General features: G+C 52.2%; 1 protein-coding gene across 1 annotated transcript in view; it reads left to right on the top strand.

Annotated features, from left to right (window-relative positions):
- The window catches only part of MYO18B (myosin XVIIIB), a gene marked incomplete at its 5' end in the record, with an annotated part of 230,771 nt that extends 205,894 nt beyond the window's left edge, over positions 1–24,877 (top strand). The window contains 4 exons of the mRNA XM_036277288.1: positions 1,395–1,439; positions 2,222–2,359; positions 22,021–23,277; positions 24,724–24,877. Coding sequence (XP_036133181.1) covers positions 1,395–1,439; positions 2,222–2,359; positions 22,021–23,266 — 1,429 coding nt within the window. The remainder of the gene's footprint in view (positions 1–1,394; positions 1,440–2,221; positions 2,360–22,020; positions 23,278–24,723) is intronic.
- Positions 24,878–27,967: the final 3,090 nt, after the last annotated feature.

Raw genomic sequence — 27,967 nt, 5'->3', positions numbered from 1 at the left:
GCAGTTCGATCCCGGCCCTGGTTGGGGCAGCCAATTGATGTGTCTCTCTCACATCGGTGGTTCTCTCTCTCTTCCTCCCTGACGGAAAAATATCCTCAGGGTGAAGATTAAAAAACAAGGTAGGATTATTTTCAACAAACATCCATACCTGTATCTTTTCACTTCTTCTCATGGCTGGTTCTTTTTCAGAGTCGCAGGCTCAGGAGGGCTGATGATGGTTGCTGCTGATCTTATGTTCTTACAAGGTTGCCTCTGTAGATGCTCCACCATTTTCTCCCACGTGGTGAAAGAGGATGTACCAGATATTAATAGTGCAGTGATGCGTCCTACCTGCTGCCTGCTCACTTGTCATAGAAGATATTGGTCTGGAAACCCCGGTTCTTCCTGTTATGGCAGAAACCAGTATCGAGATTAGCTATTGTAATAGAGTCTGGCAGGAACCGGAAGGCACACCCCAAATGAGGAAGCTTGACAAAAGGACTATGTACAAAAAATAATGGGCAGAGTGTCGAGAAAATGATGCCTAAGGGATGGTGCAGCTCCCTGGGGCTAGGTACTGGTGGGAGCAGTAACCTCTGCTATGCCCGCAGGGGTGAGGAGGTGCAGTTGCTGAGAGAGAGAGAGAGAGAGAGAGAGAGAGAGAGAGAGAGAGAGAGAGAGAAAGAATATGAATGAGAACAAGGAGATGCTGTAGGGAGAAATCCAAGAGAATAAATACTCCACCCTCCTTTTCTTCTCTCCATCCTTCCAACTGTCATCTGAATTCCCCATTGGCTGCGTCCAAGGAGAAGCTACAGGGCAGGAAACCCCCTTGATGTGGTCCATGCAGGTCAGCCTCCTGGGCAATAGCAGGGCGGAGAGCATGGAGTGGATATGGAGGAGCAAAGGGAAGACATCAGCACAGTGGAACACCTTGAAGTTATGGGTCTCTAGTCTGGGAGGAAAGAACCCTTGCAGAAGGGGGGGGGGTACTTTAAACACTGAGACACACCCTCCATGGAGCTCATACTCATGGAGATGGCTGGGGTGAATAGTGGTCATGAACTAATAGCAGCATGTGCCTTCCTTAGTTATATTGTGCTCTAAAGACTTTCCTGTGCTGGGTTCAATGAATGATGTTCAGTCTAATGACATATGTAAGGAAGTGTGCCTGGTTGTCCAGCAGAGAGGAGAGCTCACTTCCTGCAGAATTCAGGGTGAGATGCAGAACCCCAGTTATTAGCTAAAGGAGCATGGGTGGCTCAGAGAAGGCAAATGACTTGCCTAAGATCACACAGCAGCAAAGGTTGGAAGTGGGGGACTCAAACTCAAGTTTGTCTATTATTAAAGACAGTGTTCTTCCCTAGCCCCTGGCAGCACAAGGATAACAGACTCTTTCTTGTGCCTCCTTCTAGTGTCCAGACTGCGGTGGACTGTGGCGGCAGAGACAGAAAAGAGATGTAAGTTGACCCTGAGTAGAACGGAGCAGCTGACGCTGAAGCCAGGAGGAAACCCCTGGCTCTCTGTGTCCAGTCTGCAGAGGGAACATCCACACCTACTTGGAAAATGACCAGCAAAGCCCATGAGAGCTCTGACGCCATAGACATAACATATAGCACTGGGGACATGTTATTGATCAGTCCAACTATTGCCCACCCCTGTATATACTGAGTGAGTGTATCAACCAGAAATTAAAATAATAATTGAGTGCCCACATCAATAAGAAACCCACACAGGATTCTCCCTGTGCTGCTTTGGGGGGCATAAAATAAAAGATTCTGTCCACAAAGATTCTGGGGAAAGTGGGTAAGGAGTTAAGATCTTCACACTTAACATACTCTGTGAACGTATCATCTGGTATAAAATTTAATGCCAAATTTACTCTAAAATTAGATATGCCTCAACATCCATATAAGAGTGTTTATCTTCCCAAGAAAGAGCAGTGATTAGTAGCATGGGTATTGGAACCAGAGGGACCAGGGTTTGCATCCCAACTTCATCACTAACTAGCTAGTTGACTTTGGCCAAGACCCGAGTTGGCCTTCCCAAATTTCATTCTCTCATCTATATAATGGGGACATCACCAGCGACCACCCCTCAGGGGTGGTGGTGTGAGAATTGATTGAGGTTATGCAGGTACAGCACTTAGCACAAGGCCTAGCTTACATTACAGGTGACTGTCTAGTTATTGTTGTTACTATGGTTGTCATTGTGATGACGGTGGCCTGCACTCTTCTTCCAGAGATAATGTTTCCACCCTCAGCTCCCAGCCAGAGGGCAGTCTGCGGTCCTGGTTGAGTTGTACTCTGTCTGTGGCCACAGACACCGTGAGGACCCCCTCTCGACACTCAGCTACCAGCAGCCACATCCTCAGCCCCAGGTAAGAGTATCTCCTTGTTGGCCGTGGATGGCCAATATCACGAATAGCCTCAGATTTTGAAGGTTGTTGTTCAAGTCTTCCATTGCCTCTGGCCTACACAAGGGCAAGTCACGGTCCAGACAATTTGAGATATGACCCTCCCACTTCCTCATTGTGTGACCTCGGGCAGGTCAGTTACCTTCTCTGAGTCTTCTCTTTCCCGTCTGAAGAACGGGAAATATAATTGTATTGACTGCCCCAAATAGTTGTAATGATAGGGATCTAATGCAACTCTCCATAAGGTGTGGTTGTCCAAACGATTTTAAATAGCATGGGGTGAACATTTTTTTAAATAGCTGTGTATTTATCATAGTTGCATTCTGTCTAAGGCGAGTTCTTTTTGTTTTCCAGTTACAGATAGTTCTAGATTTAAAAAAATTTTAATCAACATAGTCACTTGCATTTTCTTGTATTTTTTTTTTTCAATGGTGAGTCAATATAAAGACAGTCTGGATGGTTTCTCCTTTAGAAATTTTAGCTTTGTTTGAACAGCAAGATCTTCTATTTTCCCTACCCCAGAGGGAGAGGAATCCCATCACGACCTGAGCTGGGACCCTCACAAATCTCTGGCATCGCCAGCAATAGGTTGGGCTGACAAATGAGCCTTGGGAGTCACCCTTAGCTGCAGGACTTAAACGGCCACCCCTCTTGCTTTTTAGTTCCATTCTTCTCAGCTCACACGGTGGCCCTCTTGTAATTGGGAGCTAATGACCTTAAATCAGAAATTATGGATTAAGCAGATGCGTAATTAAGATGACACGCACACTGCTCTGTGATAACCGAAGAGCCAATGTGGAAAGAGAGAAACACCACAGATGAATGGAGCAAGCCCAGACAAGCCCTTGCTGACTTGAAAGGCATTTGCTCTGAAGCCGAGCATTGTCTTTATAAAAAGAAAGGTGGGCCCTGGCCGGTTTGGCTCAGCGGTTAGAGCGTCGGCCTGCGGTCCAGAGAGACCCGGGTTCAGTTCCCGCTAAGGGCACGTACCTTGGTTGCAGTTTGTCCCCGGCCCTGGTTGGTCGTGCAGGTGGCAGCCACTCGATGTGTCCCTTTTGCGTCGATGTTTCTCTCTCTCTTTCTCTCTCCCTCTCTCTCCCTCTCACTCTACCTGAACAAAAAATGGAAAAATGTCCTTGGGTGAGGATAAAAAAAAAATCTAAAAAAGAACGGTGGAAGTCGGCACTCAACCTTTCGGGTATTTTCTGCCCATGGCAAATGTCTGCGGGGCTGCAGATCATCTGAGGCTGAAAGGTTTGATGTCGAAATGATCCAAGAGAGCCTCCAAGAACGGGGTGCACCTGGGGAGTAAAGGAAAGCCCGATCATCTGATCACTGCTCTTAATGAAAAGCGAAGGCCTGTATGGAGAAAGAGCCATGTGCTCTGTGAACCCCAAATGATGAGGACTTTTGCTCTCCTGATAACTAAATACTGTTGTCCCCCCCACTCCATTAGCCAGTGTATAAGGCAACAGAAGCAGAACCAGAGGCTGCCCCAGGAGAACATGGATGTTCATTCACATCTTCTCCAAGTTTCATCATAACTGTGTTAGGGTGCAGATAAGGGTGCTCTGCCCTTGGCGTACACTCTTTCAAGGGCGTAGCACCCATTCAAGGGGGAGATGGCGGTGGTTTCAGTACATGGGCTGGAGTCAGAGCCGCTGGATTCCAAACCTCTATTTACTCCTGTGCAGCTGTGAGGGTCGCGGCAAGTTACTGAACTTCTCTGTTCGTGTCTCCTCATGAGTAAGTCAGGGTTGTCGTCAAGGTTCAGGGGATGGTTCCGAAGTCGTTCTCTGGGTGAGCCTGGCATCTTGAAAGAGCTCAAGAAAATGAGCCGCTCTGTTATGTCAGCATTTAGTTGATGATGCCCAGCGGAACTCGAGACAGACACCGTTAGCCCCATGTTACAGAGCAGGGATCTGAGGCCCAGCGACGAGGCAGAGATGGTCCTCAGCATCCCGGGCAGGCCTCTGCAGGGCTCTTCCCCCTCTCTCTGGGCTCGGCCCTTCCAAGCCCTCCGTGTCCAGCTCATGCAGAGTGGAGGTGTCTGCACCAAGGACGGCAATGAAGCAGGAGGCAAGAAAGGGCTGTGAGGGCCTTGTCTGTTTTCTTGATGTCTGTGTCCCTAGGGCTGGCACACACTTGGTACTCAATAAATGCTTGTTGAGTGAATGACTGAATGTAACAGCAATGCTGGAATGGAAATATTAACGTGCTTGGTCACAGCTCAGCCAATACAGTTAATATTTCTGCTCCAGCCTTGATGTGACTCACAGAGGGTCGGTGATTAGTTCCATGTCCCACAGCAGGTAAGTGGGAGAGGTAGGATTTGCACCCAGGTTCGAATCCCTTCAAAGCCTGTGCTTCATTTGCCACACTGCCATGCTCTCTGACATTTTCCAGGTGGATCACTCACCTGGCAAAATGTCCTGGCAAAGAGCTGGCTTATTATTCATATTAAAACTGCATAAGAGTTGTTACTTGACACTCAACATCCATCTGAAAGAGATTACGAAGAGCCTGCTGAGTGCCAGATCCCTTAGGGTTAAACCCTGAAATTTTTGAGCCATATCCTTGGACTATGTTTACAATGTGAAGATCCTGAAACTTCTGAGTTGGAAGGAGCCACTGGGATTATCTAGTCCAATTTGCTCATTATGAGGTGGAGAAAACAGGTCTGTCTGCAGAGGGAAAGAAATATCTTAGCCAAATTTATAGTAAGGACTGACCTCGGGTTCAGGTGCCTTGACTTCCAGGTCTTTCTAGTCATAGATTCACAAGTACTCTGTGACTACGCCCCCCTTTCAAGAACTTAAAATATAACTGAGAAGGTTAAAATCCTCTTGGCCAACAACTTTAATCTCAGCTCCCTTTCCAAAGGCATTTTACTATCTTCAGTTTGGCGTGTATCCTTCCATATCTTTTTCTACATGTTTATAAACACATATGTTCTTGTATTAAACACATAGCATATGTGTGGGCTTTTTGAAAACCACAAGTGCTATGATGCTATATTGTGCATATTATACTATACATAAATTCTTACATTGAGCTTCTCCCCTCGACCACAGACTCCAGCGATCTTTATCAGTGTGCCTAAGCCTGTTACATTCTCCTGGATTCCTGTAAAGGATCTTAAAGCTCTGCCATGGTTTATTAACTGTAGTCTCCTTGTTTCGCTTTCAGTTGCCTCCTGGGTACTTGCTATTAACCTGTAAGGCTTCCAACACACACGCATCCTTAAGCACATGGGCAAATTGGTTCTCTGGGTCCAAAGGCATTTTAAACTTGACTAGACACCTGCAGATCATCCCAGTGTCCCTCTGTACAGTGTGGACAATGGGCCTCCTGTAGACTCATCCCCGTAGTGCCTGGCACATCACAGAGATCAATAAACCAGTCTCGTGGACGTTTCCAATTGGACTGAGAAAGGTCACTCGGAAAACAAGAGGGGGGAAGCCGACTGCTGCCGTGACAATAAAAGCGTCCTCTGTATTATTTATAAGGGGACATCCGCTCCGGAGAAATACAGCCAACGCTTGATGATTTACAGCCCAGGCCTCGTGCAGCTGCTGCTGATAAATGCGAGAGCTTCTGGAGGTGGAGACACTATTACCTTTGTGGCCTCCAGAGCGGGTCTCCGGGCTGGGTGGTGGCAGCCACACTGGGCTCAGGAGTGTCTCCGAACGTCTGGCTCCAGGTGGCATCCCGGCTGTCGAGGGGCTGGCGTCCACCCTGGGCCCCTGCTGCGTACTGGGCTCTCCACTTCCTCCTCGTCTTCACAGCACATCAGCTCTCCAAGGAGGGCCCAAGCTCCATTTCCCTCTGGACCCCCAGCCCCATGCCCCCACGGAACCCCCAGCCTTGGTCACTCACAGTTTGCAGGGTCCCGGCACTGACCCCACTGTACAGACTCCTGACTTCCTGTCTTGTCTCTGGTCCTTCTCTCATTTTCTTGGACGGTGATTCCAAACCCTCCTGACTTTCCTCCAGCCCCTCACTCTAAGGAAACACCCGAAACCCCTCTTTTACTCACCTTCTGTGATGTCTGGACATTCATCTGTCAGCCCTCATCTTCCCTCTGGACTCGGAAGACAAGACCGGTCCTCTCCCTCCTGTGCCCCCAGCACGGAGATCCCCCGGTGCCCCTCTCTCTCCACATCCTCGACCCCCGTCCAGCTGTTCCTCCTTCCAGGCTGTAACACCTGCTGCTCTTCCTCATCCTCAGTGTACGTCACCCTGTACCTGCGGGGCCCTTCGGTTTGCTCCCCTTTGGAGCCAAGCTTCTCCTAGGCGGGGTCCCCAGGCCTCACGTCCACTCCCCTCGCATGGATGCTTCCATTGCCTAAGCCCGAGCCTGCCCCGCACCCTACCAAACCGTTTCCCCACGCCATCGGCTTCCACAGAGACAGATGGGGGGTTTTCCCAGCCTTCCTCTTTCTCTGGGCTTTCCCCCTGCCTTGGCGACTCTCCTTGGAACGCTCTGTTCACTTGGCCTTCGAGATGTTTCTGTTTCTAGGTGCTCCTCCAACCTCTCTTTTCTGGGCTTTTGCTCCTCCCCCAGCCCCTAAATGCTGGGGTTCTTGGGATGCTGCCCTCACCTGCCAGTTTTTGTCTCCACTGGATCCAGACAGTCCTGTGATTTAACTCCCCTGCTACAAGCAGATGACGTCCAAATCTAGACCTCCCCCGTTCTCCCAAGTTTTAAACTTATGAATTGTACCTCCTCGCCGACACGGGGATGATGACCAGCTGGATGTCAGCATCTCCAAGAGGGTGCCCTTTGCTGCCACCCACGCGTGTTATCAGTCTCACCTGGTGTCTCTGTCCTTCATGAAGCCGCCCAAGCTGGAGCCCTTCAAACACCTTGGGCTCTCTTCCCTCTCTCCCATCCCCAGATTCAGCGGATCCCTAAATCTTGTTTTCTCTGCCTCCACCGAAGCAAATACTATTGACTCTTTTTTTCTATTTATTCTCACTTTCAACACTTTTCAGGCAGGCTACCGCCATCTCTCTCCTCGTCCCCAGCACAGACCTGCCAACGCTACCCTTCCTTAACCCGTCTTCCACGCCCCAACAAGTACGAGCCCCCTAAATGGAAATCGTGTAGATGTTTCTGCTCGTGTCTGTGCCTTCCCATCCTCTCCTGCTGCCCATCACTCAGTCTGGCCCTTGACCTGTTTTGGGAAATGAAGTTTTATTGGACCACAGCAATGCCCATGTTTGGGGGTGTTGTTTGTTTGTCTCCGGTGACCTGTGCACCACAATGGCAGAATCAGGGAGTAGCATGAGAGATCTTATGGCCCCAAAGCTAAAGATAGTTGCCATCTGTCCTTGACAGAAAATCTCTGGTGACCGCTACGCTGAAGAATAGAATTCAAACACCTCGGCGAGCTTACGGCGTCTCTGTGATCTGGTTTTGTCTGCGTCTCTGCTCTCGTTTTCCTTTCTCTCTCCTTCATAAGTTGTGCCCCAGTATTTTATGGGTCTCCCTCATGCACTGTGTACGATCTTCCACCCCTGGTCCTTTGTCTGCGACCTGCCCTCTGGCTGGACACCCTTCCTGTGTTTCTTCACCTGACAAACTCCTACTCATCCTTCAAGACCCAGCTCATCTGTCTCCTGTTCACCTGTCTCTGGAGGCTTCCTTGAGTCCCCGGCTGGGTCAGGGGTCCCTGTGCCATGTCCTACAAATCCCGTATATTCCTCTCCCATAGCACTTACCATGTGCATATTATGCTGAGATCACCTGTTCAAGTGTCTATCTCCCTTGTTAGGCTGTGAGCCCTTAAGGACCATTTCATCTTTTCCTTCTTGTACCTCAGTCCCTAGCACCGTGCCTGGCACACAGCAGGTACTCAGGAAGTATGCGTCTACCAGGGCGATTAGAAGGATGATGCTGATATCGAGACCCAAGGGTGGCTTTGTCAGACCCGTTGACCATCTCCCACCGCACAGAAAGTTCTTGGTGACATGGAGTCAGAATTGATGGGACATAATGTGGACAACTGAAGGTCTGGGGCTCAGCTTCCCCAGAGCACAGACTGAGGGCAGAGACAGGTGGAGGGCACAGCGTTGGACTGGATCGAGCAAGGGGACCTTGAAGACGCAGGATGGAGGTAGGGGAACGACAAAGGCTCGGTTCTCTGGTAGACCCGGTTTCTAATCTGAACCTACTAGCTGGCGGGCCATGAGCAAGACACCGTCTATCCCTCCTCCGTGGTTCTACCCCCTTTGCAGAAAGGATCAGAGAATTAACAGCTGCACAGGGGCTGGTGGAGGGCCTGGCACCAACGTGGCTGTTAATAAGCAAAAGCTCCGTTCTGCCCTCTTCTCTCCGTCCCAGGCAGGCCCGGGGGCGCTGCTTTGACAGGCAGGACGAGGGCAAACTGTGACTGGTGTTCCACGCGGGCTCCCTCCCCCGCAGAGCACTGTGATCCCCAATCAGAGACGCCCTTGGCAATGAAAGCGGAATAGCGCTGAACTCCGTTTTAATTATGTTGAACCGAATGTGTTTGGAGACACTCAGGTGGAACTGTCCAGGGGTCTGACTCTGGTCTCGGTCCACGGAGATGCCAGAACACCTCTGCGTAACGTCGTAGTTAAGATTCTTCAGGGTGCAGGTGATGTAAAACCCAACTCCAGCTGGCTTGTGCAAAAGGAAAATGTATCGTCTCAGGTGGCTTGGCCAGCAAGGGGAGACCCAGCTTCAGGCACTGCCAGATCCAGGGACTAAACGTGATCTGGGGACTGGGCCCCACCCCCCGGCCTCTCTGCTCTGCTTCCCCCTGTGTTGGCTCCTTTCAGAGACCAGCAGCTCCAAGCTCAGGTCTGCGCCACTCTGAGCCCGACGGCAAGGAGGACACCTCCGCAGAGGTGCTGAGCGTCACCTGGATTGGCCCAAAGTGAATCCGGTGTCTCTCACTGAAGTAGTCAGAATGGATAAAAGGAAGGAAGGAGCCTGTTACCTTAGGCTCAAGTTGGCGTTCACCCCCAGCTTGGGAGATGGGATTATTCCCACCCAAACCACAGGAACACGGGGGGACGAGGGGTTTCCCCAAAGGACAACAGAGTGCCTCACCTGGGGCAGGAGAATGCTACGGGGTAGAATTAAAAATAATAATAATAATAATAAGCAAAGCAGATGGTCTCCCTCAAGGGGAAGTTTGAATTATGGGAGTGAACAAGATCATGCAGACAGAAAGGGGAGGGGGAGGGAAGGGCGAGAAGGAGGAGGAAGATGAAGAAGGAGAACAGAAGGAAAGAGAGAAAACAGAGTGTGTGTGGACCCTGTTCGGTAGCCTTGGGAAGTCCAAACAAAATCGTGTGCATCCTGGTCAGAGACTGTATTTATCCCTGCATTTCAGTGACCGATCTATCACTACATAATTAGTGATGCTGTGACTCGAATTTATTACAAAACATGGCTCTCCTCTGTTGCTGTTGGACGTGTACCATATTGCAATGTGAGCGTAGAGATTATTGTATAAATTATTCTCACTCACATAATCATCGTGATTTTAATTACTGTGTAATCTTCGCTAATTACTGTTGTATGTATCATTTGCTTTGGTGCCGACGTAACATAACTGCTTTTCCTTTGGCTAAAAAATGGCATTACGGCGTTTCCTTTTTCTGGGGAAAAATTGCTTTCTGTAAACATTTGCAGCCCCAGACTCTTGGCGTGTGGTTCTTTCCTTAAAAAGAAAAAGATGTAGACACCATCACCACCCCCTGTGGGCCCCCTGTTGACTTTTATCTGCAATGAGGCTGGCTTGAATTAATAAGAAGGTCTAAATTATAGGGTATTGTTTTAAAAGTAAAGTTGTATTACTTTCAAGGAAAGGCAATTACTTCTGCAGAAATGAAAGTCAGGGATGGGTCACGTTGGCGCTTCAGTGATTAGATAAGACTTCTTTGTAATTAGTTCATTAATTATGGAAATATGAATGGATGGCACTTAGCATTAAAAACAGCTTGTTCTCAAAGTAGGTTAAGCATCCATGCTAATCTTGTTTCAATAGTACATTTATTTACTGGTCTCTGCTTCTGAGAACCAGGGCTCAGAAGCATCTTAATTCGCCCTGAATATACTTAGTGAAAGGGCCTCTCTCGAGTGTGGTTTTCTGTCTTCCTAGGACAATAGCGTTCTTTTCTGTTTTCTCACTGTTGGGAAGATGGTGGAAAAGATGTCGAAACTGAAGGGGTGGAAATGTGCAATGTGAATACATCAGCCTTGAGCCCGAGGCCTGAGCAAGTGAACTGAAGTTGGTCTCTGTCCAAGACTCACCATGGGAGCCAACGTCCCCTTTAGATGGGTTTCCGTGGGATAGGAGGGTGGCCTGTTGCCTAGAACTCCAGGTCTTGGATGGTAGATCTGGGGGTCTCTCAGGAATCTTGAGGCTCACTTGTTAGCTGCAAGTTTGTGTACAAGCATTTGGATCAATCATTGATGGTTCAAAGGGTTGTTTTAGAATCTATGCTTCTCTCATTGAGCTAATTTTGCATTAACCGAGCTTCTTACTGAAATATACATACTTCATGTACATATAATATGTCATATACACAAAGGAAATTATATCGTTATGAAATTTTCAGAAGTTAGTCATACCTATGTAATTACTACCCAAATCCAAACCAGACCCTTACCAGTTATGACCTCTTGCTTCCTCAAAGGCAACCACCATCCTGACTTTTAACACTATAAATAAGATGCCTGATTTTGAACTCTGTATAAATGGAAGCATCCGGTGGTACTCTTGGGTGTCTGGCTTCTCTCTCTCAGTATCGTTTATGAGATTCATCCGCAGTGTGGTGTGTGGCAGTAATTCACTGGTTGTCTTTGCTCTATAGTCCAAGGGAGGGGCAGTTTTACCCGCTGTCCCCCCTTCCTGCCAGGGGACAGTTGTTAATGTCTGGAGACACTTTTTGGTTGTCATAAAAGAGAGAGAGAGGTACTACTGGCATCTGGTGTAGCAGCCCAGGATACTGCTAAGCATCCTACAGTGCACAGGAAAGGCCTCAAAAATGTTCCGGTCCAAATGTCAATTATGGCACCATTGAGAAACCCTGGTCTGTAATAGTCCATTGGGTGAATATAAAATAATATTCACACATTCTATTATTAGTAGACATTTAGAATGTTTCCAGGTTAGCACTATTATGAATAATGCTGCTATGAACAGCCTTGCACACATCATTTGTTGCATGAATTTACAGCCTTCTGTTGGGAGTATATCCCAGGAGCAAAATTGCTGGGTCATAGACGTAGTTGCAACTTCAGTAAATATTGTCAAAATGGTTGTGCCGATTTTCATTGCCACCAGCAGTGAATGAGTTCCAGTTGCTCTGCATCCTTGTCAACACTTGCATTTGTCATTTTTAAAAAATGTAGCGATTCTGGTGGATATTAGTAGTGTCACAGTTTGGTTTTAACTTGCATATTCCTGATATATAAGCCTTTTTATGCACTTATATGTTCATTTGGATATACTCATTGGTGAAATGTTTGAAGTCTTTGTCCATTTTTTTCTTTTGGGCTGTCTATCTTTTTTATTCATTTGTAGAAGTTCTTAATATATTCTAGATGCAAGTTCTTTCTTGAGTGTGTGAATCTATTCTCGTTCGGTGGCTTGCCTTTTTCACTCTCCTAATGGTTTATCTTGACAAACAGAAGTCTTCCATTTTGATGTAACCAAATTTAGGATTTGTTTCCTTTATTGTTGGCACTTTTAATATCTTGTAGTGGAATTATTTGCCTACTCCCAAATCATAAAAATATCCCCCATGTTTTCTTACAAAAGTTGTATTGATTTAACTTATATCTAGATATGCAATTCATTGGGAAATTACATTTATTTATGGTGTGAGCTAGGGGTTAAATTCATTGCCATATGGATATCCAATTGTTCAACATAGGTATTAGAAAATAAATAATACTTTCCACGTTTCACAACAGTATCATCTATAGACTCTCTTCCATTTTATTACTTGTTCATTTGTAAGCTGATTTACTGTGGCCTCAACGTAGCTTTGTGTAGTAAGTCCTGATATCTGGATGTGTATGTTCCTTGGATTAGTTCTTCGTCCTCAGATTAGCAGACGACTTCAGGGGAAGTGTCACACAGTGCCGGGCTCCCCTCATGTCCTTCCCTTTCTCCAGAATCTGGCCTTTGAAGTCCTGGCTGCTTTGGTGACTCTCCAATGTCTTTAAGTATAAATTGATCTTTTCTAGTTTTTTTCAATGAGGATTTTCTCTGATACAGCTGGTCTGTTTCATCTGGATGCTGAAGGCTAAGGTAGACGTTTTCTTCCCTTTGCTGAGTAGACATTCCTTCCTTAGTTCCAATGCCCTAGAGGGCATGCATGTTCACTCGGATTTCCTTCCCGTCGTAACTTGGTGAATCTACTCCCCTCCTAGAGTTTAAGCTTCTTAACTACAAGGGCTATTCTTCTCTGTATCGACAGCATCATAGCCTCAGTAAATGATTTTGGATGGATGGATGGGGATAGATGACTGGGTGGATGGATGGATGGGTGGATGGGTGGATGGGTGGATAGATACTTTTTATTTATTTACACCTGCATTTTCTTGGCTACTTTTATAAATAAGTCTGAGATTGTATGTGGCTACAACTATTATACCGCATTCAGCAAAGCAAAGTCTGGGCATGGAAAACGTAAGAATGCGTTGAAAACGTATTTAAAATATGTTGAGCCCAAGTTGAACCTCCTTTCCAATGAGAGATTTTAATTACATACCCAGTTTGTTCTTTCAGAACATTATGGAAATGATATCAGAAGGCACAGGCTGGAGTTCTGGAGTCAGAACTTGCACTCTCATCGGAGTGTGACCAGGAGGGGTCTTCCTGTCTGGTTCTCCAGGTGTAGAAGGACGGGTTCCGACTGGATGAAGTTCCAGCTCCCGCTCGCTTCTGATAAGCCAGAGTGTCTAAAATTCTGTAGAAGTAAAACCAGGCTCTTAGTTTGAGTTTGGACATATGCGTTCACTCTAGACTGTGAACTGGAAGTTGGTGTTGAGCCTGTTTTAAGCCCCGAGAAGAGCCACACTGGCTGGCTTGACAAGCAGGGCTTTGGGGTTGAATCAAGCAGCCAGGAGAGGCAGATGGAGCCTTGTGTTCATTCTTTCTGCACTTCCACAACCCCTCATCTTTCTATTCCTGCACTGCTTGTTTCTTTCCATTTCATAAACTTTCCATGAAGCGCTCTTCTAGATACTGGGTGTTCATAAAAGAAAAATGCAGTCTAATTCAGGACTAACAGTCCTGTTGGGAGATGCAAGGCAGAGGGAACCCCCAGCCCACCCTGGGGGGGAGGTGAGGACTTTCTGGAGGGGGCTCTGGTTGGCCTGAACATTGAAGGGTTGAGTAAAAGTGTTTGCTTTTTAGATAATCTGTAGAGCAATGGTTTCTCAGAATCACCTGGAACACACTCCTTCCTCCCTCCCTCCCTCCCTCCTTCCCTCCCTCCCTCCCTCCCTCCCTCCTTCCCTCCCTCCCTCCCTTCCTTCCTCTTTCCTTCCTTCTTCCTCCTCTTCCTCCTCCTTCTCCTCCCCCTCCCCCTTCTTCTTCTTTCTTTTTTCTCCTTCTCTTCCTCCTCCCCCTCCCCCTTCCCCTTTTATTTCTTTCTTTCTTTTTATCCTTCTTCTCCTCCTCCTCCCCCGTCTCCTCCTTCTCTCCCTTCTCCTCCCCCTCCTCCTCCTCCTCCTATCATCAAAGGTGTCCAGATACCAACTCTGTTAGCCTCCACCTTAATTTGATAATGACTAATGATTTTTTATGTTCACTTCATTTCTATCTTCATCGCCTTATCTATGTCTGTACATATCTAGACACATTTTCATGCTAAACAACGTGAAAGTGACTTGAAAACATCACGACAGTTCTCTTTCAATAATTCCACACCTTTCTCCTAAGAAGGACTTTCTTAATTATTGGATTATTATCACACTTAAGAAAATGAACAAATCCATAATATTGTCCAAGGTCCCAACATTCATATTATCCCCATTGTCCTGTATCATCTTATTTTCTAAAAGAAGGATCCCATTAAGAATACATATTACATTTGCTTGTTTTGTTTCTCCGGTCTCTCTCTTAAAAAAAAAAAAGACTTTATTTTTTTGGAGGAGTTTTAGACCCACAGAAAAATTGAGCACCATGTACAGAGAGCACCCATATACCCCCTCTCTTCTCACACACAGTTTCCCTATTATTAACATCTTGCATTTATCATTACTCCTTTAAAAGCCCCTCCCCCCCATTGAAATAGATTTTTTTCGTAGAGTTCCAGGTGTGATCCTGGTGGGCAACTGTGTTTTAAATCTGCTGGTCCTAGTGCCTGGTAATCAGTAAGAACGTGCGGACGAGGACAGGGTGAATCCCGCTGACCCCAGAAAATACCCAGGCGGGCGTCCACTGAGGGTCGTCCACTGCATTGCTTTCTAACCAGTGTCAAGGACTCAGCACCCATGTAGGATCTGTGAGAACAGCAGGGAAGCCTTGAGGGTTAGCTTGTCTCATCACAACCTCACAGTATCAGGACTAGAGGATACGTAGAGAGTCTGCCTTCTGACTCAGGTCTCGCACCTTCAGGCCCAGAGTGACCAGGCTGAGGACCTGGGGGCCGCTCAGCTCACCACGTCCAGCGCGCCCTGGGTTGTCCCAGCCCGTGGCTCCTGCTCACATCCCGGCTCCCTTTCAGCTGGGTGGCCTTTCCGAGTCTTGTGTCCCTGCCTCTGAAATGTAGGTCTCTGCCCTCCTTTGTCAAGGGTTTTGCAGACTGAATAAGCTAATAACCGGTAGGAGGAATCTTCTCCTCCACCTGTTTAGCGTATCTTCTTTGACCCCTCACCACCATCCAAATGCTACCCTCTCCCCAAAGCCTGGCTCAGCCCACGGCCTCCAGGAGGGCTGTGCACACAGGCTCCAGCCCTCTCTCCCGGGACGACATCCTGCTGCACCTGCAGCCCGCGGCTCACAGGTCCCTGGAGCTCCCTGCGCTGCTGATTCTCCGTGGTCCATCCAGTCTCCACTGGCGTGCTCTCCGGGAGGGGAAGGCAGCCCGTCTTCCGGCCACGCTCAGCCCCGTGTTGTGTATCGTTAGACCGAGATGAGATCCTCAGCTCCGCTACTTCCTCTGCAAGCCCACTCACCTCTCCGAGCCTCGGTTTCCTCATCTGTAAAATGGGATAATGAGGGGCAGTGGAGGAGAGTGGTGGGAGGCATGGATCCCGGGGGTGGGCTCCTTGGTTTAAACCGACAATTTCCCATTTATCACATGACAAATTACCTTTCTGAGCCCCGTTTGTGAAATGGGGAGATTACAATCCTGTCTGCTTTAGCGGTCTGTCGGGAAGAGGAACGTCAGTACCACCTGCAGAGCCTAAGGCACTGTGTATGGCAGCTTTACCGTGCAGAATGTGCCCACACGCTCTAGGGGCTGCAGAAGCGTCTCGCGTTCTCCACCGCCTCGCGCAGAGTCTTGGGCACCGTGTCAAGTTTAAGTGCGGACCATCAATTGTTGTGTTGGACTCGGTTACAAAACCTTCAGACCATCTTGAAAGGACATCTGGTTTCCCATCCCAGGCCTCGCCAGTATTAAAGGACATCAATACATTTTTAATGTCCTCTTTAATTTCAGGGTGTGGATGAAGAATGGGGGTGACAGCGTACCTTTGGGGATGATTCATGGTGTCATTAAAACCTTCGAGTTTCCTGGAGCTCTGCTTGGCCCTGGCTCTGGACATGATGTTTTTTGCTGTGTGACTGTGACTGGTGCCAGCAGATCCAGCGTCTCCTTGACGCGGACCGCGCTCTGTGGGTTCATTTTGTCTCAGTGGACTGGGGGAGACGTCCACGTGTCGATGTGAGTTCAACCGTTGAGGTGTCTGCTCCGCTTTCCATCTGGAGGGCGTGTGATGTCAGGGGAGGAAAGAGCATGCGCTCCTGATCTGGCCGACCAGGGTTCAAATCCAGGCCCCGCCACTTAGCAGTGTGACCTTGAACTAATGGTTCCTCAGCAGGGAGCCTCGGTTTCCTCATCTGCAAGATGGGGTGATGAGTCTGAGCCAGATGAGATGATGTGTACGAAACACGTACACACATTGGTGCACTTTTCATTCTTCACTCGTACTCGAGGAGCGTGTACTACTGTGATAGACACTAGTACACTGGCGCATCCACAGGACAGCCCGGCACGGGGAGGGGTGTGTGCAAGCCGGAGACACTGGCTCAGCAGCTGGCTCATTCCGAGGCTGACCCAACGCCTTCGATCTCCCAATCCTCTTCCTCTTCTGCTCCGGGCAGGATCACATGTAAGAGTCGCTTACTCCTGAACATCGGCCCTCATTCCAGGGCCTTCTCTAGCTCTGATAGAAGGGGTTGTGCAGGAAAAAGAATCAGACAAGCTTTAAGATTTTAAAACCAATTCAGGGCGGGGCAAACGCAGGCTTCCAGTTGTTTGTATGGACGATAACGCAATAATGGGCAATAATACAAGAATAAACGCTGTGCTTCACGTGCTCCGACTGACTGGGCACTACTTTTGCCCCGCCTGTCTGCTTCTGAAGCTCTGTTCGGGGCCTTGCAGGTCAGAAAGAGCGGAAAGTCCAGCGTATCGGGATGTTCACGTCCTGATTTACCCGCTAAGCCTTCACCAGTTTAAGCCATAAATGCTTCTAGAACATTTTCATATATATGCTCTTGCTCATCAATTCAGTTAATAAACATTTATTGGATACCTACTCAGTGGCAGACACCGGGGCTCCACGCATTCATCTACCACATACTTACTGAGCACCTACTATGTGCCGGAGGTCTCAAGATTCACTCCCTCATGCAACACGTATACTAGAAACATACTCTGGCGCTTCCCTTACTCACTCAGCACGTGTTTGTTGAGAACCTATTATGTGCACAGATTGAGATTCAGTCATTTTTCAATACATGTTTAATTGAGCACCTACTATGTGCCAGGGCACTGTTCTAGGCACCAGCATTTAGGCTGCCCTCCTGGGGTTTAAATATCCACAACATTGCAAGGTAAGTTTGCTCTGTCTTACAGCTGAGGAAACTGAGGCCAAGAGGAGTTAGAAGTCAGGTGACTATCCCAAAGCCATATGGCTGGCACGTGGCAGAAGCAGACAGGGACCAAGTGACACGTGTTACCTGGACAAGCAAATGCTGCTACCCCTGAATTACACCATAGGGCTTTGATAGAGACAGTGCTGCTGGTCGTGGGGTCAGCTAACCTGGGGCTGGGACCTGCCTTTGTCACTTCCACCCATGTGCTTGGGGAGGTCACCTGCCTCACCGTGCCTCAAGGTCATAACCCCTACCTCCAGGATTGCCGTGAAGACTGTTAGCGAAGATGGCAGTCCACTCCTAGAGGGTGGGAGGCTCATCAGCTCATTCCCCCTTGTGTCCATGGCCCCAGCACAGTGCTGGCACACAGCCAGGGTGGCTGTTGTGACGGCCATTGACCACCCCCTGCACTCCAGTATGGACCACTCTGGCACCACTGTGGCGGGATCTCCGGGTGCCTGCAGGCTCCCTGTTGTTGCAGGTATGCTAGAAGCTCGTCCACTTTGGATAGACTAAAGGGTGGGCAGCAGAAGTTCCCAAGATGTTTCTGGAGTCTCTCCTTAGAGAATCACAGTGCCCCGCCTGGCATTTGTCCACACCTGTCTCCCAGCGACTCAGACAGCCTTCTATCCATCATCCCTCCCCTTGGCCAAGGCTCGGGAGGCAGGTGCGCTGACATCTAGATTACCCGCCAGCCATCCATCACGCGAGGCCGGTGGAGGGGGTTCCACTGGAGCCAAGCTGTCCAGTGAGGACGGCTGGGAAAAAATGAGCCCTCCCAGGCCCCCGCCGAAGACGGCAGGGTGTGTTTGAAATCTCCAAAGCTGGGACGGAAATGGAGGGGACCATCCTGTCTCAGACCCTGAAGCCTGCAAGAGGACACTGAATTCAGGCGAAAGTCTGCAGTCTCCACGCAGAAAGGAGCGGGCGCAAGGAGCTTCTAACTCTGAGTAGTAATGGAGACGGGAAGTAGAAATCGGTGTCGCAGGGATGGTGGGTTTCTGAATGGTAAATGCAGGAGGGAGCGCTCGGCCTAGACTTCCTTCTTCCTCTCCTTCTCCCCGCTCCCCTCCACACCTTCCCTCCCTCCTCACCGCCCCCACACCCTCTCCTCTCCAGCCCCCAGGAGGCCACACTGCCTGGCTGCGTGTCTGCTTCAAGCCCACCAGCTGAGGCTGTGAAGGCACCAGACAACTCTCGAAAGGGGGGACCCAGCCTTCCCTGCCCGCAAGACGTCAAACCCTTGGGCCCCTTGGCAGAGCTCAGTGATCACAGTGTGGTGACAGCCAGCCAGGGGCCTGTGGCTGCGCTGGGACATTGGGGCTTGCACACCTTGCAGAGGTGTTGCCCCTGCCGGGTCTCTGGGAAGGGGGTCAGACCTCCCCCAGGCCGCCAGAACTGGGGCCCCTGGGGCTTGGGCTCAATGAGCCTGTGCCCTCTGTCCTGGACACCAGCACTCACAGGCTGGGGCCACCAGACCCCACTCTGGGGCTGCTGACGACTCGGCGCGCCCCCAGCCCGTCCCACCTTTTGGTTGGAGATGAGAAAGGCGGATGTTCAGCTGCCAACCTGCGCCCCCTGTGACCCGCCCCGCTGTGCCCCTTGCCTTTGCCCTTCACGCTCTCCCTTTCTTCCCCTCCTCCATCTCCACCGGACCCTCCTTTCCTCCATCACTTCTCACCTCAGTTTCTCTGGTCTCCTGCTTCCTCCTCTTCCCTCTTCTCTTGGCCCTTACTCCACTTTTCTCATCCTACCTACTTCCTCTTCCTCGTAGACTTGATTCCCAAGGTAGACCTGATTCAGTTTGATAACACTTACAGAGCATCTGCTGCGTGCCAGCTCAGAGGGTGCAGAAATGCAAGTTTGAAAGATCTTGACAGTACAGGCTCAAGCCCTGTGACTTCCCCACTTCCTCCCCTCTTACTCTATTCCTCCTCCTCCTCCTCCACCTGCCCCTCCTCCTCCTCTTGTCCCTCCTCCTCCTGCTCCTCCTCCTCCTCCTGCTCCTCCTCCTCCTCCTCCTGTCCCTCCTCCTCCTGCCCCTCCTCCTGCTCCTCCTGCCCCTCCTCCTCCTCCTGTCCCTCCTCCTCTCCTCCTCCTGTCCCTCCTCCTGCTCCTCCTCCTACTCCTCCTCCTGCTCCTCCTCCTGCTCCTCCTCCGTCTGTCCCTCCTCCTCCTCTGGTAACTTCTCTTCCTTCCCTTCCTTCATCACTGTCTTGACATCACAGCCCGCGCTGGAGATGGGAGCTGGGGTGAGCAGGATGGGAGAGTCCCAGGTGATTCTGGGACAGGAGCTCTTGGTGCCACCATCCCCACGTGGCAGGCGATGGATGAGACTGGGCACTCAGGACACATCCGTCTCTCCCGGCTCCCTCGGGCCCAGGCAGGACAGCAACGACCTGTCAGCTCTGCGGCAGGCCACTGCCCCGGCAGCACCAAGCTGTTTATTAGAAAAAGAGAGAAAGGAGTGAGCGGGCCATCTTGTGATGTGTTAGGGGAGCCATTTCCAAGCAGTGATGTTGACAAACACACTTTTGGGTGATCCTAAAGGGACCTTCAGCGCCTCTCCCGGCCCGGGTCCGGCTGTGCCGGCGATGGGGGCTGGCAGCCATCTGGAGCAGGGACAGGAGGCGGCTGCTCCGGCCAAACCCGTGGCCTTCGTTTTAGCACACGGGGCCCCTTCTTAGGACTGAGGAGACGGGAGGCCACCTGCCCATCGGTTCTCCGCGCGACCCTCTGGGAACCTCGGCTGAGGCTCCCGCTCAGTCCGGTGGTCGGCTAGGCTCGGGCGATCCAGAGATTATTAGCAGTCGTAGTGATCGCCATTAACTATTCATTACGAAGAGCCATTAATGACTGAGTATCAGTTATTCATCACGACGCCACCATTATTTGAGGAGCGAGGGGGCAGGCGCTGCGCCCTGGGCTCCCCTTTCCTTCTCGGATTCCCCGTGACGCTGCGGGCAGTGGGGGGGAGCTCGGACAGACGGGAGCGCAGCGGGGCACCGGTGCGGCGGGAGCAGGTGAGTCAGAGGGAGTCGGTGAGAGAGCAGGGACTCGGTCCCGCAGGAGGAGGACTGAGGATGGTGAAGGCAGTGGGTGACAGAGGCAGCCCCCCTACACCGTGACCTCGACCTTGTGTCCCCCCATCCCCCCTGCACCGTGACACTGACCCGCTGACCCTCCAGCCAGCTGACCTCAGGAGTGAGAGGAGGCAGATAAGCAGCCCCAGCCCTGTGCTGTCACTCATGGAACCTTTATCAGAGCATCAGTGCCATGGCAACCGATCCGGCCAGCCCCAGGACTGAGCTGTGTGGGATGGAGGAAGCTCTGGCCTCGGGGGCTCAGGAGGCAGTGACTAGGTCTCCACCCACACCCCTGGAAAAGACCCGATCCCCGGCCCTGTGTGCACCTCCTTTCCCCTCTGGGCATCACCTCCAGGGGCCATTGGCTTGGCCTCCTTCCCAGACTCCACGCCTCTGTGTTATTGCCCTGTGCTGTGGGAAGGATGCTCTCAAACCGCGGTGAGCCAGAATCCCCCCTGACGCTCTCCACCAGACCCCAACCACCCTTCTGTGGAGGTCTGTCTCCTGTTGTCACAGCCAGAATGGCAATGCGGAGAGTGGGACACTGACCGGAAGCCCGTACACACGCCGCTCCCAGCCTCGTGCAGTCGCCCGGCTTTGTCTGCCGCGCCCAGACTCTGACAGCCCGCACCCCTCCTGCTTTTTCCAAAGCAGAGCTGTGCTGGTGGGTGGGCTGGTGGTGTTCGTCTTCGAGGAAGGACTTAAGGGAATGGTTGGTGGCCTCCAGCCTCTCTCCTTTGAGCGATGTCCCTTGTTCTAGTCCGGGCTCCTCCTTTGCAGAAGGGAGGTGGTGTTGGCTGAGCGGCTGCAAATGAGCCGTACGGAAGCCACGCCTGGTGTCGGTCCAGGACAGGAGCCGTCTGTCCTCCTGTGCTCGGTCTTGGTTTCATGTGGATTTCATGTGAATGCTTCCCTTGCAGAGGGACAACTCTCACCCCACCCATGGAACAATCAGGGTGTCCCAGAGCAACCCCCTGAGGTGCATATTTGGGTCACTGCCTTTCAGAAGCCTTTCTGGTGGGACTGTCCTCTGGGCTGGCCCCTGAGTCAACCACTAACCTCCTGCAGGTCTCCCCGCGTCTCCAGGAAGCAAATGACTGACTCCGCAGTCGGCTCTGGGGTGATGGGCTTGTCACGTCAGATATGACGCCTCATAAATCTAAGTCACTCGCCCTAGCTGCGGTTTTAATCTACTCCAACGTACTGAGCTGGGTTTAATTATAGACAGAAATTGCATTTCAGAGAGCAACAAGAAATCATTTACATGGCTTGAATTTGCACATTAAATCATACGGTTCATTTGAGAATGCGGTAGGGTGGCATTTCCAAAGAAAAATAGTATCCGTGCCTGTGCTTAGTGGCCCTCACCCCACTCGCACAAACTGTCTGAATTGCACGATTTCTACCGACTGCATCTTTCTTGTTGGCACAGGACGAACGAGGAGGCCGGCGACGCCGCAAGGACCCAGCGGGCGTTGGCCCTGAGCAGAGCCCGGGATGTCCCTTGTAAGACCACGGGGGGCGAGTCTGTCTCTCCCCTGTCTCCCCTTTCCCTCCGCCAGCCAAAGCACTGCCATTTCGGGGACGGCGAAGAGTGTGACGTCCAGAGAAAGCCGGGGGAGGGACTAGGCGCTCTGTCTCCTTCCCCATCTCAGAGGACAGACACCTCCCCCGTGTCTAGGGAAAAGCTGCCGAGTCCGTCGGCGGCCCTGTCGGAGTTTGTGGGAGGGCTCCGGAGGAAGAGGGCTCAGAGAGGCCCGGGGTCGGCGCTGGGCCTGGAGGACTGGCCCACTGTCCCCATCTATCAGACCACCGGGGTGTCCACGCTGAGGAAGGCCAAGGCAGGCAGTGCCGAGGGACCCCTCTCGCTGAGGTCGGGGGCACAGTCCCCCCTGGACGTGGAGGACTCCGCTGGGGCGTCAGCGGGTCTCCTGAGGTCCACCAGCCTGAAATGCATCTCTTCCCAGAGTGGGGAGGGCACCCCACTGCTCCCGGAGAAACTGAAGAGCCGGTTTGGCTCCTGCGAGTCCCTCTTAGAAGCAGGGCCAGGCTTGGGGAGGAAACCGAGCTCCCCGTCCCTGCCCAGGGACACACTCTTGTCGCCCACGCTGCGCCCTCGAAGGCGCTGCCTGGAATCTTCGCTGGACGACGGGGGCTGCCCGGACCTCGGAAAGGAGTCGCTCGTCTTCCAGAATCGCCAGTTTGCCCACCTCATGGGGGACCCTCTGGGCAGCGACCCATTCAGCTGGAGACCCCCAAGCCTCAACTACGAGCGCCAGGCCAAAGTGGACTTCGACGACTTCCTCCCGGCCATCCGGAAGCCCGAGACGTCCAGATCCTTGGCGGGAGCGGCCACAGATGGGCAAGGCGGCGCGCCGCATCCAACCGTCCACTTCGAGACGGAGGAGGCCGACCGGACCTTTCTCTCAGGGATCAAGACCATTTTGAAAAAGAGCCCGGGGTCCAAAGAGGACCCCGCTCACCTTTCCGACTCCTCCTCCTCCTCCTCCAGCTCCATCGTGTCCTTCAAAAGCGCCGACAGCATTAAGAGTCGCCCGAGAATCCCCCGGCTGGAGGGTGACGGTGATGAGCAAAGGTCCCCCGACAGCAGGGAGCCAGGGACAGGGAGGAAGGACGGGGACGTGGAGAGCATAATGAAGAAGTACCTCCCGAAGTAGGACCGGCTCAGGTAAAAGTAGGGGCTGGGGTCGTCTTGGGGGCTCAAACGAGGTCGCCCACGGGCCTGGCGCCTAGAGCGGCTGCCGCCGTGAATGCCCTGGCTGGGTTCTCTCCAGGACGAGAGCCTAGAGGGTCCGTTATCAGGGACGCTCGGCCAGGTGCCACCTTTTCTGTGCTGTTTGAAGTGCAGACACATGGGAAAGCAGAGGGTCCAGGGGGCGGGGGCAACACTGAAGGGGGGGCTGGGCTTTCAAAGTCCCCGCCCCCGCCAGCCCTGGTCTTCCCGGTGCTCCATCCTTCCTGAAGCTGGAGGAGCTGTCGAACAAAGGAGGGGGCCTCGAGGTTGAGGTCCCTCCGTGGGTCTGCCATCAACCCAACCCAAGGGCGTGTTCAACCCTGAGGGCACTGAGCGTCACCCTTCCTGGCCCCCAGCGGGAATGCAGACCCCTACAGCAGGATGGGCGTCAGGGGGGCAGGGGTAAGAACCTCCCTCCAGGTTCACACACGGTAGAGACCCACAGCCCGGTGATGGTCCACAGCCACAGTGACCCCCTCACCAAATCTCAGAAGGCACAGCCGCTCCGGGCCCAGACTGCAGGTGTCCCGGACCGAAGCGAGCCCTGCACGCCCTCCGCGTACAGGGACCTTACTGTCACAGGCCCCGCCAGCCCACCGGAAAGCCGGTGCCCCTTCCGTGGAGATGGTCTCGGATGTTTCGGAGCAAATTAATTTGACTTTACATGGCCTTCTCTCTGCTCTCAATTACCAAGGAGAGGTCTGCTCTTCATTTACATTATTGTGCTCTCGGGGACCCAGAACGCAGACTCAAAGGCCAAGTAAAGGGCACACGTCCATGAGGGGAGCAGCCCTTAGCAGGAGTCGACACGGAACATCTTGTCTCTGCCATTTCTCTTTAAACTCAAGTGCCCTCCCCTCCCAGCAGTGCTCACGGTGAGACAGAGCTCCTGCCTAAAGATGAACCTGGGTCCTGCCTTCCCGCTGGAGCCCTGAATCGGAGCGCACAGCCCGTCCCCAGGACGCGCGTGTGTCACGGGTTCCGGAACCAAATGAGCTCGGTTCTTCCCGCCACTGGCCACGAGGCTGTGGGCGAGCGCTGTGGCTTGACCGAGCAGCTGCGTTCTCAGCTGGAAAACGGAGATGATGACATTAGCTACATCAGGTAGCATCGTGAGTCGGATGACAGAGCCCGGCCCCCAGTGGCTGCACTAAATGTCAGGTTACCCTGCCCGGGGACATCTGGGTCCTTCAGGAACCCTGTCCCTGTCTCCGGCCACTTGCTTCCCCTCTGCCACCCACAGGTCTTCATTTCTGTTGATCTCTGCAGGAGTGCCACTCGGGAACACGAGCCTCCAGGGCCTCCCCACACTTCCGCACTCCTCACCAAGACACGCTGCCTGCGCCCCGTTTATCAGCTCTGCTCTCCGTTTGTTTCCAGCCTCCTGAGATGCACGGTCCTCGAAGACTTCCGACTCGGTGGAGAGAGACCGGCCTGGCCTCCGCAGGGGACCTTGGTCCTCATACAGCCAGTGTGGCCACCCTCAAGAGGAGAGAGGGGCCCGGCAGAAGCCTGTCCCGTGGGGCGTGGGCCTCCCAGCGTGCTTGGTCTGCACAAAATAAAGTGTTGGCTCCTTGGTATCCGTGCCTTCTCCCTGCTCTGTGATCCTGTTCCCTGGGACTCTGGAGGGTTGACGGGCTGCAGCTGGGGGTAGAAGGTTCTGAGGAATGGAACCAACCCAGACTCTGTAGTTTTTGGTGATATGCTGCTATTTCTGTCCATATATGTCTACATGCAATGGTCTTGCTCCTTCGCTTCATTTAGCCAGGTTCAGCACATGTGTCACCTCCTCCAGGAAGTCTCCCCTGATTAGTCAACTGAACTAACTTCTCCATTCTCCCTTAATTTCCATACTTACCTCTGTCATATTTCTCTTGTCTATTTACTTTTTACATTATGTGTATATGTGTGGGCAAGCATCCAAGAAATTCTGATGAATGAAGGAACCAATGAACAAATGAATGAGCCTACACGCACCGAATGCATGTAACACACCAACGTAGATGCGTCCCCATGAATGTCTGCCCATATCAACATTTAAGAATGTCTGAACATCTGCTCCCAGTCCTCATACACCTCTTAACATACACACCCTACCACACATGCACCAATACGCACGTGTACATAAGCCACACTCAGCCCTGGCCAGTGGGGCTCAGTTGGATGGCGTTGCCCTGTGCACCGAAGGGGTGCTGGTTCGATTCTGGTTCAGGGCATAGGCCTGGGTTGGGGGCGAGCAGGAGGCAGCTGGTGGATGTTTTGCTTTCACATCAATGTTTCTCTCTCCCTCCCTCTCCCTCTCTCTCTCAAAATCAAATAAAAATCTTAAAAAACAAAACAAAAACACCCTGCACTTGCATAGGCACCAAATACCCCGGACTGAGCGGTTAAACGACAGGAGGCCATGTCCTCCCAGTCCTGGAGACTGGATGTCGCAGGTCAAGGGGTCAGCAGGTCTGGCTCCTGACCCTCTCCTTGGCGTGCAGAGGGCCGCCGTCTTGCTGTGCCCTCGGCGACCTTTCCTCCGTGCTCACGCGTCCCCAGCGTCTCTGTGTGTCCACGTTGTCCTTTCCTATAAGGACACAAGTCAGACTGGACGAGGGGCCCCCTCATGGCCTCACGTCAATGCCGCCACCTCTCTAAAGGCCTGTCTCCAAATGCAGGCACATTCTGAAGTACACAGGGCGCTAGGGCTTCTACCTGTGAATTTGGTAGGCGTCCCAAGGCCGCCCATCACGCACACCCTGCAGAAACAGGTGGCGATTTAATTAATTAATACTTGTTATTAGTCATGCGGTAAGCAGATATAGATGTCCCAGGCTACCAGCCTGAACCCCAGGTGAAAGCAATCAGGGGAGCCAGGCAAGGTTCCCACCGTCCCCCTGGTGCTGGAGATCTCTGGCTATTTTTAGGCTGATACCGCCGAGTTCCCAGGAGCCCCGGTGCCGGCAGGCTGACTCGCTCAGGCAATGTTTGCCGAGCACCTGCCACGTGCCGGGTACTGTTCCCCAAGCTGGGGTTCCACAGTGAGCAGGCTGAACCCTCCCTGCTTTTCTAGAGGGAACACCCCAGCTGGGGAGACAGCGGAGCACGGGAATAAATGGTCAGAGAGTGAGAAGTGCTAGGAAGAAAACTAAAGGTGCAGTTATCTGGGAGTTCCCTGTTGGGGATTTACTGGGCGTTGGTTTTTGGAAAGGAAGAGACCTGGCAGATTATTCTTCTCTGACGGGGGGGGGATGCATCCGGAAGGCTTCCGCCCAACTGGTAACAGCAAAGCTGTCCCCGCCGGGCAGCGGGGAAGAGGAAGCCCAAGGATGCTCGCTGAGAGGTAACTGAACGTCCCAGAAGATGACACCCGTCTCTCGCCGCTCAGGTCCATCAACCCAACATAACCTGCTGCAGAAGGTACTGGCCCACCCGGGTCCTCCTCCCTGCAAGCTGACTCCAGAAATTTCCTAGGGGATCCTGGTGTCATGGCAGCGGTATCCCTAGCCCTTCACCACCCAGGGTATCAAATGGCTCATGCCCCGGGCTCGCCGTCCCCTCCCTGCATGACCTCAGTCAGTTCGCGTCTCTCTGAGCCCTCCTCTGTCCCTGTACAGCGGGCGTAAGGCTGGTCCTAGTCCCCAGCGTGCTGGGAGGAGCCACACGTCTGCGGAGCACACAGCTCAGTGCCTGGCGTGCAGACAGCCCACAGTGAACGGGGCCACCCTGATCTCGGGGCACAGAAATGCTGCTCCCTGATGGCCAAGTCTGAGGTCCAGTGGCCCCCTAAGCTTCCCCTTGCTTCCAGGCCTCGGGGCCATTTCTAACAGCACACCTGGGTCTTAAAACACCCCTAGACTCTCAGTACCAGAAGAAAGACTTAAGGTAATTCTACAGGTAACGAAAAAGAGGGAAAAAGATCTGTCCAAAGACACTCAAAGGCAGATCTGATTTAGAACTTAATTAACATCCATTCATTAAGTATTTGCGGACCTCACCACCCCGCGTACTGCGGAGAAAGCCGAGAATGGGAGACTTCGTGAAGCCCAGGGTCCCCTGGAGGAGACGGGTTGTGAATGCGGCTGTGCCCATCCTCCGATGCCCCCACTGTGGCCTGCCTGCCATAGGCCAACCTCCTGTGTCTGCACCATCCTGCCCAGAGCCCTCCCCTGGCCAGCAGAGACCCAACCCTGTCCCAAGGCCCCTGGATGTCCGCACAGTTCAGGGCTGAACAACGGAGGTTCTGCGTTCTTTCCGATTCCAGAGCTTGTCAGTGGTGAGAGCAGGCGCCGGAAGCATGGCAGCCGGCGGGGGGTACGGCCACGGAAGAGCATGAGGAGGGCCTGGCCCGGCTCCCGAGGTTGCCTGTGGGAGCGGATGGGCAGCCTGGCTGTGTTCCCACCCCAGCCCCGGCTGCTTATTTACCCGTCTGTGTGGGCAGCTACCTTCCGAGCAAACGGTGACAGATACTAAGCCGCAGCCCTGTGACGTGGTGCGACAGGGACCTTGTCACCCTTTGTTAAGAACGATCACAGCTCCCACTCCTTGTAGGTCTGCAAGGATCTAGGTGGGCACTGTGCTTGGTGATAGTCAGACGTCGCTTCTAAGAGGCAGCCGTTGGGAGTCCGCAGGGGACATG

This window comes from Molossus molossus, unplaced genomic scaffold, assembly GCF_014108415.1.
Source record: "Molossus molossus isolate mMolMol1 unplaced genomic scaffold, mMolMol1.p scaffold_m16_p_22, whole genome shotgun sequence".
NCBI classification, from domain to species: domain Eukaryota; kingdom Metazoa; phylum Chordata; class Mammalia; order Chiroptera; family Molossidae; genus Molossus; species Molossus molossus.
This window is presented reverse-complemented; position numbering and strand designations above follow the sequence as displayed.